Below are 12,631 nucleotides of genomic sequence, written 5' to 3'. Positions count from 1 at the left end.
CCAGTGTTAGCAATGCACTGCTTCCTGCAGGTGGCTTTATGTTTGTGGTGAGGGGCAGGAGAAGGAGATGGTGGCAGCCAGCGGCTTTGTTCCTACAGACAGGTCTCTCTGAACTTTGCCTCTGAGGGACGTGCTCTGAGAAGAGCAACTAATCTCCCCACTGTGTGCCCCAGGCACTCTTCAGACCACTGTACCCATGCTATATGCCCCCACGTTGTTTGCCTGCTCTCTGTCCATGAGCAGTGGAGTACCTCAGGGCTCTAAACCAGCTAAATCGGATGCCCTTGAAAACTCCAGACTTTACGCACTACTGGTTGCAAGAACTCACGAAATGCAGGCCCTCTTGTTTTCCAAGCCAGTGGCTATGGGGAAATGTTCTCTTTGTGTGTTCCCCTGTGCGTTTCTCTCTCTCACCCTTACCCACAACCTCGACTCCCTCCCCTCTGCAGAACCCAGGATCTGTTTCTCTTCTAGTCGACATTTCTGCATCAAGGAACTTCTTTGATGTGCCCTCTTCTCTCCCTTTTGTTGTGGAGTTTGTTCTGTCAGTCTTCAGGTCGATTTCTGGGGTTTTTAGGGTGAGCTGATCGTTATCTAGTTGTATTCGTGGGATGAGGCAAGCCTAGAGTCCTCCTACTCCTCTGCCTTCTTCCTGTCTCTAAGATCTTTTTCTAAGATTCCCTTCAATTCCAACAATTCTTACAAGTAGGCAGGAATGCCTCTTTAGAATGTCCCCTCAAGTTAAGGTAGAAGCACAGAGACATACGATTTGAAGCACAATAGTTGAAAAACTAGAAAGAGTCAATTTGATAACCAAAATTGGGCCTTTGGTCTGATTTCAATGAAAGGAAATAGGCAGCTTTGAGTATTTTTTAATCCATTGAATACTCAATCTTCATTCTCCTTTCCTCAGTGGGGAAATAAAGAGAATGTCATGGAATCATTTTTCATCTTTTCAGTAGCAAAACAAATGTACTGTCCTTTAGCACTACTTAAATTAACTCCACATTCTCCTTTACCTTACTCCAACCTTCTTTGTGTGGGGAGGTAAGATCACTTCATCTTTGTGTTGTCCCACAATGCTTCTCCATATCATACAAGTTGGCTTCAAAAGTTTGTTGTCATTCAAATTACCAATGTAGTATTTGTCTCTGATAAATCAACTTAATACTACCGCAATTTGTACAGCTGTATTATTTTAATGATATAATGTTTATTCCATTAATTATACGCTGAGCTAAAACATATAGCTAAGCATATCTTTCTATTCAAGTGAAAGAAGGGGAAACAGGCTGCTGTGTTTTCCAAGAAAGTATGATCTGTGCCAAGAACAGGATTAACACCAGTGTTACACACAAGAACCAGGTCAGAAGAGGATCTCATTGTGAATTGCAAGATGACGGGTTAGCAAGATTGCTTAACAGGAAAGAGGAATAGCCTAGAGTTAATCTTTTCCTTCCTAGATGGTGAAAACTATGGATGAGTCTATGCATTATAATGAGATAATAAAATATAATGAAGTAAACGTTAGTAGACTGAGTCAAGAGATCCTATGGCCAAGATTTGATGGAAATGAAAGTGGGCAGCACTGACTGAGACACTAAAAGTTTGCACAGGCAGGGAACCTGGGTGGCTCAGTCAGTTGAGCCTCAACCTCTCAGGTCATGATCCCAGGGTCATGGGATCAAGACCCCTGTCAGCCTCCACACTAAGTGTGAAGCCTGCTAAAAATTCTCTCGTCTCTCTCTCTCTCTCTCTCCCTCTCTCTCTCTCTCATTCTCTCCCTACACAGCCCCCCATCCTGCTTGTGCCCGCTCTAAAAAATATATAAATATAAATAAATTAAATAAATAAATAAATAAATAAATAAATAGAAGTCTGAACACACTAAAGAAAGAGCATTTTATCTTTTTGAGCCTGACTTCACATCGAGTCATGGGGTCAGCAAGGCAAAGGCTGGCAAAAGGGTCCTTCAAGAAACAAAAATCTCTATAGGAGCAAAGTTTAGTTCTACTACATTGACTTTTTATTATTACATAAGTGACTGGTAATTTGCAAGATAACTAGGAAAAAGTTTTCATAAAATTTGATATGGTACTGGCATAAGGACAGACATATAGATCAATGTATTAACATTGAGAATCTAAACATAAATTCTCACATTATAGTGAACTGATTTTCCACAAGGGTGACAGGCAATTAAATGGAATAAGACTAGTCTTTGTAACAAACGGTACTGGGACAAATGGATATCCACATGCAAAGCAATAAAATCAGACCTCTACCCCATAGCATATATACAAAATTAACTTAAAATCTAAGAGCTAAAATGATAAAACTCTTAGAAAAAAGCTTATGTGTATATGTTTGTGACTGGATTTGACAATGGATTCTTAGACATGACACCAAAAGACAAAAGCAGATTAAGTTTACTTCATCAAAATTAAAAACTACTATGCTTCAAATATCACCATCAAGAAAGTGAAAAGGCAAGTGACTAACTAGGAGAAAATACCTGAAAATCCCATATCTGCTCAGGGATTTGCATGTAGGACATTTAAATAACTCTTCCAATAATGAAAAGACAATCCAATATAAAAACGCGCAAAAGAATGGATTAGTTCTTTAAAGACGATACAGAAATGGATAATAATCACGTTAAAAGGGAGATGTTTGGGGTTCCTGGGTGGCTCAGTCAGTTAAGCTTCTGACTTGGTCTCAGGTCACGATCTCACGGTTCGTGGGTTCGAGCCCCGCATTGGGCTCTGTGCTGACAGCTGGGAGCCTTGAGCCTGTTTCAGATTCTGTGTCTCCCTCTCTATGACCCTCCCCTGTTCACGCTCTGTCTCCCCTGTCTCAAAAATGAGTAAAATGTTAAAAAAATAAAAAAAGAAGATGTTTTATATATATATATATATTTTTCCCATGGAGTATTACTCGGCAATCAAAAAGAAGGAAATCTTGCCATTTGCAACTACGTGGATGGAACTGGAGAGTATTATGCTAAGTGAAATTAATCAGAGAAAGACAAAACTCATATGACTTCCCTAGTATGAGGACTTTAAGAGACAAAACAGATGAACAAAAGGGAAGGGAAACAAAAATAATATAAAAACAGGGGGGAGGACAAACAGGAGACTCATAAATATGGAGAAAAAACTGAGGGTTGCTGGAGGGGTTGTGGGAGGGGGGATGTGCTAAATGGTCAAGGGGCATTAAGGAATCTACTCCTGAAATCATTGCTTCACTAAATGCTAACTAATTGGGATGCAAATTAAACAAAAATAAAACTAAAGATACAACAAAAAGAGTAACACCCCCCCCCAAAAAATGTGCATCAAATGTCTTCACCCAGGTAGCCAATGGTTTGGGGATTCAGGAGATAAGGGTCTTCTAGAGAAGTCAGAGCTATGGACTGAGTTGGCTGAAAGCTATCTAAGTGTTTGTTTCACAGGGAACACCTTAAAGTGGCAGATAATTTCATGCCATAACCCTAATTCCATTCTCTAGGGATCTACAGAAAATCCCTCGTTATTCTTTAATAAGCTTCATCAGTTTCGGATATCCTTACAAATTTTAGTTTTTGAGACCTTAATGATTTCTTTAGGACACAGTAGCAGGACAATGCCTAGCACTCTCATTCATAGAAGACTGATCAACCGAGTATCATGTTACTCGCATGAAAAGTTCCCTGTTACTATGTGACTCATTAATAAGACGTCTAGAAAAGAAAATAAGTTTCAATGTCTCTTCAGCCACAAAAAGGACCAGTCAACACAATGTTCTAATTCCCCTGACGGGTATAGCTGCCTAATGAAACTTGCATGTATATTATATAGCTTTTGTGACTGACACAAACGAGTTGGTCAGTGTATCTACCTCATTGCTCCCACTTAGGATTTACAATGAGAATCCTACAAAGGAGGGTGAGAGTGGGATGACATTCACTGTTCCACTTGGAAAACAGTTGTGGTTTCACTACATAAATTAGAATCTTGAATGGCACATTAGTCTTTTCTGAAATTGAATTCTGAAATCTCTGAAAGGCTGATTAACTCAAGTGAATGGAAAAAAAAAATGAGTTTCTGAACTTTCAATGGTAGGAGCACTATGTTACTAGGTAAGGCCCTGACAGAGCAGCCATTTCTCCCTTTTCACTGGCATTTCTTTTCCTTTACAAAATCCAACAAAGAAAAAAGGCTATTCTTTGGAAAGGACGTTTGCATAATGACCTGCTAGTCATTGTTGATGAAGAGAATAAGTTGCAAATTTGTAATTATAAATTACAACATATCATCATTAAAAGAACTCTTTCTGAAACTCTCACTAAAGGGTTGGGTTTACAGCAGAAAGTCAGAATGCCAGATGAAATGATCACTCAAAGACTGAGGACGTTTGAAACACGCTGAAAAATATTAGCAGGGACTCACACATCTGTATGCCAATGTTCACAGCACCTTTATATACAAGAGCCAAAAGGAGGACTAAACCAAATGCTCACTGTGGTATATACAAAATGTTGCTCTTCTTAGATTCTCACAATATTTTTATTTAAATCTCACTACAAACATCATTACTTTATGAATTCAATCAACTTCATCTATATAGAAGAATTACATCACTAGTAGCAAGCAGAAACAATATCAACCAAATATTTTGATCGGTGAAATTTTCCATATGAGCCAAAACATTCTTATGTACTACTACTAGTGACATAAGGATTCCTTTTCAGGACAATCATTAAGAGATCGACTTACCAAACTTGCCTTTAGCAAGTTGCTCTGAAGATCTTGAATTTGGGCCACTTGATGTTTGATGGTTGCTTCTTGCCTGGCATTTTTAACCTTTAGCCTAAAATGCAGATCTTAAGATAATTATTCTCACACATAAATGTAAAACAATACCATATAATATCTGAACAAATGAGGGTCTTACAGAAATTCTTTAAATTGTATCAAGAGGAAGATTTGGGAATTGTGCCATTTTTCTCGTGTTTTGTGGATAAGGTGCAAAATTGAGATATAATATCCACAATTTTGCATTTCAAAATAGCTCAAAGCTGGAATTTGTATCCATCTTAACAATAATATACTGGCATAACAAGTATATTTCTCGTACTACACTGCTTATCTGCTGTATAAATAATCAAGGTATTTTCTGTGAGGTTTAAATTATACTTTTGCATATGATCTTACATCTTCTCCGCATATCTTATGGCCTCTGCCTCTCGATCCTTTGCTTCTTGCAACTAGAATAAAGAAAAAAAATAATTTTAACTACTGACAATCTAGCAAAACACCATCACCTGTTTTTGTAACCAAATGTTATTATTATTATTATTATTTTTGACTTAGTGAGGCACAGAGAGAGAGAGAGAGAGAGAGAGAACACCCGAATGGGGAAGGGAGTCATAGGGAGAGACAGAGAAACTTGTAAGCAGGCTCCAAGCTCAGGGTGAAGCCTGATGTGGGTCTCGGTCTCATGACCGGTCTCATGATGTGGAGTTTGGGATCATGACCTGAGCAGAAATTAAGAGTCAGGATGCTCAACCAACAAAGCCACCCAAGTGCCCCTGTAACTGAAATCTTATTGGACCCAGCCACACTCTCCCCTACATGCTGATTGATGGCTACTTTTTGGTCATAACAGCAGAGTGGAGCTGCTACAACAGAGACTGTGGCCTACAAAGCCGAAAATGTTTCAATACTCTTCCAGAATAGTTTACCAAACTTACTCTCTTACAAAAACATAACGTTGTTAATGGTTTTAAATTATATATGATCAGATAAACATACAAATGTATCTACTGGTCAAATGGAGGAAATATAGGAAATTACCTTATGGTAAACATTTCTGTTCTCACATTACAAGCACTACATCAACTATGATTTTAAATATTCACATAGGTGAATGACATTTCTATTCTCGTGATCATGAAACTGAACATGCTGTTTTCAGTGACAACGAGATATTTCATGGAAGAGTTTGACAAGCAGTATCCTAGTTGGAGCCAGAAAGCCTGGGTCTGAATTCCCAATTCTGCTGGTTATGAGCTCTATGACCTTGAGCACACACCCTAACACTTCCATGTCTCAGTCTCTGCATCTGTAAAATGAAGGTAATGACAGCACCTACTGGGGCACCTGAGTGGCTCAGTCGGTTCGGCGTGTTGCTTTTTATTTCTGCTCAGGACATGATCTCAGGGTCACGTGATTAAGCTCCACATCGGGCTCTACATGGACAGCAAGGAGCCTGCTTGGAATTCTGTCTCTCTCTCTCTCTCTGTCTCTCTCCCTCTTTCTCACTCTCCCTACCTTCCCTTCCCCACAATCTGTCTCTCTCTCACTCTCTCTCTCTCTCTCTCTCTCTCAAAATAAGGAACCTTAAGAAAATTATCTCAAAATAAATAATAATAGTATCTACCTAACTGGGATCTTGGTAATATAAATTTAGGAAATAATACATGAACAACCTACAAGGGTACATGGCACATAGTCAGCTCTAAGTGTATACATTTAGCATGATTACTCTTGATGTATTTTGCATTCCAATACAATGAGATAGTTTAGGCAGGTGGCATGCCAATACAAGTGGCCCCGTATGCAAATTATACTGAAGTTATTCTTCATATCACCACAAGTGGCAGCAAATGGTGAGGATAAGGCCCAGAATCTCTCCTCAGTACTTCACACAACTTTCACCAATGCCACTAGCCAACAGTACTTTTTTTTTCCTCTTATAATAGTTTCAACTAACAGCCTCTCTATACTACTCAGTGGACAATGCTCACGGACTAAAGTACAAATAGCACCGCCTAGACTGAGTAGTAGATGCTTTATATGACCATCAGAGGCAAGGGAAAGCCACTGATATGGAAATAATGAAGTCTTGCTAACCTAAAGTTCCTCAATCATTTCATGCCCATACTGTTTACGTTAGGCTGCTTTAGCAGGTACTCTGGTGAAGACATTAGGACTTTGTGGTAACAGCATATCAGAAAAGCTGGCCGCAGAGCTTTGCAGTTGGTAAAGTGCTACAAATCTGTAAATCCCAGCACTGGCTGCATAAGGAAGAAAGATTTCAATTTCTCCTTTTCTAGTAACCATTTGCTTAAGTTTGAAACATTCTCCATCTATCACGCTGCTTCTCCCCTTGCAGTGGACTCGAGCATTCTTTAATGTATCATCTCATCCACAGATTCAAGTTTTCTTCACTTTTTTCTTCTTTTACACTAAAATCTAACTTTCACTCCAATCATTCCACTAAGAAAATTTGAGGGTCATAAAGGACCTTTTTTTAAACAAAAAAATTATTAAGGTCTTTATCCTGCTTCCCTTCTCAGCAGCAGCTGAGAATAATGATCATACCCTCCCTCTGCACTTCTAACCCCACCTTATTTATGAAGGACGGCAACCCCTGACATTAAGTCCTTGCCCCTGGCTCTCTGTGTTTTGAATTGCTCTTAAGGCTTCAAAACCAGATTCTCTAATTCACATTTGCAGCTTTGCCCCTTTACCTAGGCCATGTGTACTTTTCACTCTTCCATTTAGGTGCTCATAGACAACATCCTCAACCGCACACTCAAAAATCATTACTTGACATGAAGTATCTCTGTAGACAGCTAATCGTGTACATTTTATTTGGACTCTTTCCAGTGTTACTTTCAGTGTGTTTTTCTTCTTGGGTCTTAGGGAGCACCCTTACCCTTAGGATGCTGACCAGCATACTTTGGCTCGCTTTTCTTTATAGCACGACATTTATCACAAGGGCTGGATGATCACTGGTTTGCCTTTGTTTCCTTTTGAGTAATTTCTTAGTCCATAGAGATTTCAATTTACGGAAGTCTTCTGAAGTTCCTTTCAGATGCATACTTGACTTTATTGTTAGGAAGGTTAAGTTGGCTAGAGCTACCTCTTCTTCCCAATCCAGATTCTTCACCTCAAAATTTTGTGCATCAAATGTCTTCACCCAGGTAGCCCCTGGTTTGGGGATTCAGGAGATAAGGACCTTCTAGAGAAGTCAGAACTATGGACTGAGTTGGCCGAATGCAATCTTAAGTTTGTGATTCGCAGAGAAGACCTTAAAGTGGCAGGTAATTTCATGCCATAACCCTAATTCCTTTCTATAGAGATGTACAGAAAATCCCTCATTATTCTTTAATAAGCTTCATCAGTTTCGGATATCCTTACAAATTTTAGTTTTTGAGACCTTAAAGATTTCTTTAGGACACAGTAGCAGGACAATGCCTAGCACTCTCATTCATAGAAGACTGATCAACAGAGTGTCATATTACTCGCATGAAAAGTTCCCTATTACCATGTGACTCATTAATAAGACGTATAGAAAAGAAAGTAGTTTTCAATGTCCCTTCAGTCATAAAAAGGACCAGTCAACACAATGTTCTAGTTCCCCTGATGGGTATAGCTGCCTAATGAAACTTGCATGTATATTATATAGCTTTTGTGACTGACACAAACGAGTTGGTCATTGTATCACCCTCATTGCTCCCACTTAGGATTTACAATGAGAATCCTACAAAGGAGGGTGAGAGTGGGATGACATTAAGTGTTCCACTTGGAAAACAGTTGTGGTTTCACTACATATCTATGTATTAGAATCTTGAATGGCACATTAGTCTTTTCTGAAATTGAATTGGGAAATTTCTGAAAGGCTGATTTACTCAACTGAATGAAAAAAAAATGAGTTTCTGAACTTGCAATGGTAGGAGCACTATGTTACTAGGTAAGGCCCTGACAGAGCAGCCATTTCCACTTTTTCACTGGCATTTCTTTTCCTTTACAAATTCCAACAAAGAGAAAACTCTATTCTTTGGGAAGGACGTTTGCATAATGACCTGCTGTTGATGAAGAGAATAAGTGGCAAATTTGTAATTTTAAATTCCAACATATCATCATTAAGAGAACTCTTTCTGAAACTCTCACTAAAGGGTTGGGTTTACAACAGAAAGTTAGAATGCAAGATGAAATGATCACTCAAAGACTGGGGACGTTTGAAACACGCTGAAAAATATTAGCAAGGACTCACACATCTGTATGCCAATGTTCACAACACCTTTATATACAATAGCTAAAAGGAGGACTAAACCAAATGCTCACTGTGGTATATATAAAATGTTGCTCTTCTTAGATTCTCACAATATTTTTATTTAAATCTCACTACAAACATCATCACTTTATGAATTCAATCAACATCACCTATATAGACGAATTACATCACTAATAGCAAGCAGGAACAATATCAACCAAATATTTTGATCAGTGAAATTTTCCATATGATCCAAAACATTCTTATGTACTTCTACTGGTGACATAAGGATTCCTTTTCAGTAGGACAGTCATTAAGAGATCGACTTACCAAACTTGCCTTTAGCAAGTTGCTCTGAAGATCTTGAATTTGGGCCGCTTGATGTTTGATGGTTGCTTCTTGCCTGGCATTTTTAACCTTTAGCCTAAAATGCAGATCTTAAGATAATTATTCTCACACATAATTTTAAAACTGTATCGTGTAATTTCTGAACAAGTGAGGGTATTACAGAAATTCTTAAAATTGTATCAAGAGGATGATTTGGCAATTGTGCCAATTTTCTCGTTGTGTTTTGTGGTAATGGTGCAAAATTGAGAGATAAGATGCCAAAATTTTGCATTTCAAAATAGCTCAAAGCTGGAATTTGTATCCAGCTTAACAATGATATACTCGCATAACTAATACATTTCTCATAGTACACTCCTTATCTGCTTTATAAATAAACAAGTTATTTTCTGTGAGGTTTAAATTATACTTTAGCATATGATCTTTAATCTTCTCAGCGTATCTTACGGCCTCTGCATGTCGTTCCTGTGCTTCTTGTAACTAAAATAAAGAAAAAATAATACTTTTAAATACTGTCAATCTAGTTGAACACCATCACCTGTTTCTGTAACTAAATGTTTTTTTTTTTGTTATTTTATACTTGAAAGAGAGACAGAGAGGGAGAGAGCACACACAAGTGGGAAGGGAGTCAGAGGGAGAGACAGAGAAAAAGGTAAGCAGGCTGCAAGCTCAGGGTGAAGCCTGATGTGGGGCTCGGTCTCATGACCGGTCTCATGATGTGGGGTTTGGGATCATGACCTGAGTGGAAATTAAGAGTCAGGACGCTCAACCAACTAAGCCGCCTAAGCACCCCTGTAACTAAAATCTTATTGGACCCAGCCACACTCTCCTCTACATGCTGAATGATGGCTACTTTTAGGTCATAACAAAAGAGCTCAGCTTCTACAACAGAGACTATGGCCTACAAAGCCGAAAACATTTCAATACTGGTACAGAATAGTTTACCAATCTTACTCTCCTACAAAAACATAACGTTGTTAATGTTTATAAATTATATATGATGAGATAAACATACAAATGTATCTACTGGTCAAATGGAGGAAATATAGGGAATTACCTTATGGTAAACATTTCTGTTTTCATATTCCAAGCACCATATCAACTATGATTTTCAATATTCACATAGGTGAATGACATTGCTGTTCTCGTGATTATGAAACTGAACATGCTGTTTTCAGTGACAACGAGATATTTCATGGAAGAGTTTGACAAGCAGTATCCTAGTAGGAGCCAGAAAGCCTGGGTCTGAATTCCCAATTCTGCTGGTTATGAGCTGTATGACCTTAAGCACAGTACCTAAAACTTCCGTGTCTCAGTCTCTAAATCTGTAAAATGAAAGTCATAACAGCACCTACTGGGGTACCTAGGTGGCTCAGTCGGGTCAGCGTCTGGCTCTTGATTTCTGCTCAGGACATGATCTCAGGGTCACGTGATTGAGCCCCACATCGAGCTCTGCGTGGATAGCGAGGAGCCTGCTTGGCATTCTCTCTCTCTCTCCCTCTCTCTCTCTCTCTCTCTCCCTACCTGCTCTTCCCACAATCTCTCTCTGTCTCTCTCTCTGTCTCTGTCTCTCTCTCTCTCAAAATAAAGAATCTTATAAAAGTGATCTGAAAAATAAATAATAATAGGATCTACCTCACTGGGATCTTGGGAATATAAAATTAGGAAATAATACGTGAACAACTTAGAAGGGTACGTGGCACATAGTCAGCTCTAAGTGTATGCATTTAGCATGATTACTGTTGCTGTATTTTGCGTTCCAATACAATGAGATAGTTAAGGCAGGTGGCATGCCAATACAAGTGGTCCCCTATACAAATTATACTGAAGTCATTCTTCATACCACCGCAAGTGGCAGCAAATGGGGAGCATGAGGCCCAGAATCTCTCCTCAGTACTTCACACAACTTTCGCCAATGCCACTAGCAAACAGTACTTTTTTTTCCCCACTTATAATACTTTTAACTAACTCCCTGTCTATACTACTCAGTGGACAATACTCATGGACTACGGTACAAATAGCACCTCTTCCATTGAGTAATAGATGCTTTACATGACCATCAGAGGCAAGGGAAAGCCACTGACATGGAAATAAATGAGTCTTGCTAAACCAAATTTCCTCAATCATTTCATGCCCACACTGTTTACATTAGGCTGCTTTAGCCGGTACTCTGATGAGGAGATTAAGGCTTTGTGGTAACAACATATCAGAAAAGCTGGCCCCAGAGCTTTGCCGTTGGTAAAGTGCTACACCTCTGTAAATCACAGCACCAGCTGCATAAGGAAGAAAGATTTCAATTTCTCCTTTTCTAGTAACCATTTGCTTAACTTTTGAAGCTTTGTCCACCTATCACACCGCTTCTCCCCTTGCAGTGGACTCGAACATTCTTTAATGTATCGTCTCATCCACAGATTCAAGGTTTCTTCACTTATTTCCTTCTTTTACACTAAAATCTAACTTTCACTCCTATCATTCCACTAAGACATTTTGAGGGTCATCAAGAACCTCTTTTTTTTTTTTTTAATTTTATTAAGGTCTCTATCCTGCTTCACTTTTCAGCAGCAGCTGAGAAAAATGACCATGCCCTCCCTCTGCTCTTTTAACCACACCTTATTTCTGAAGGACGGCAATCCCTGACATTAAGTCCTTGCCCCTTGCTATCTGTGTTTTGAATTGCTCTTCAGGCTTCAAAACCAGATTCTCTAATTCACATTTCCAGCTTTGGCCCCTTTACCTAGGCCATGTGTCCTTTTCGCTCTTCCATCTAGGTGCTCATAGACAACATCCTCAACCGCGCACTCAAAAATCATTACTTGACATGGAGTGCCTTTGTAGACAGCTAATCGTGTACATTTTATTTGGACTCTTTTCAGTGTTACTTTGAGTGTGTTTTTCTTATTGAGTCTTAGGGGGCACCCTTACCCTTAGGATGCTGACCAGCATACTTTGTCTCGCTTTTCTTTATAACACGACATTTATCACAAGGGCTGGATGATCACTGGTTTGCCTTTGTTTCCTTTTGAGTAATTTCTTCGTCCATAGAGATTTCAACTTACGGAAGTCTTCTGAAGTTCCTTTCACACCCATACTTGACTATATTGTTAGGAAGGTTAAGTTGGCTAGAGCTACCTCTTCTTCCCAATCCAGATTCTTCACCTCAAAATTGTGTGCATCAAATGTCTTCACCCAGGTAGCCCCTGGTTTGGGGATTCAGGAGATAAGGACCTTCTAGAGAAGTCAG

General features: G+C 39.0%; 1 protein-coding gene across 1 annotated transcript in view; it reads right to left on the bottom strand.

Moving 5' to 3' along the window:
• Nucleotides 1-9,983, bottom strand: part of LOC115528681 (ankyrin repeat domain-containing protein 26-like) — a 28,972-nt gene extending 18,989 nt beyond the window's left edge. The window contains exons 1-2 of the mRNA XM_032595431.1: nucleotides 9,800-9,983; nucleotides 9,376-9,469 (exon numbers count right to left, since the gene is read on the bottom strand). Of these exons, the coding sequence (XP_032451322.1) occupies nucleotides 9,376-9,469; nucleotides 9,800-9,807 (102 nt within the window). The 5' untranslated portion in view covers nucleotides 9,808-9,983. The remainder of the gene's footprint in view (nucleotides 1-9,375; nucleotides 9,470-9,799) is intronic.
• Nucleotides 9,984-12,631: the final 2,648 nt, after the last annotated feature.

This window comes from Lynx canadensis, chromosome D3, assembly GCF_007474595.2.
Source record: "Lynx canadensis isolate LIC74 chromosome D3, mLynCan4.pri.v2, whole genome shotgun sequence".
NCBI lineage: Eukaryota > Metazoa > Chordata > Mammalia > Carnivora > Felidae > Lynx > Lynx canadensis.
This window is presented reverse-complemented; position numbering and strand designations above follow the sequence as displayed.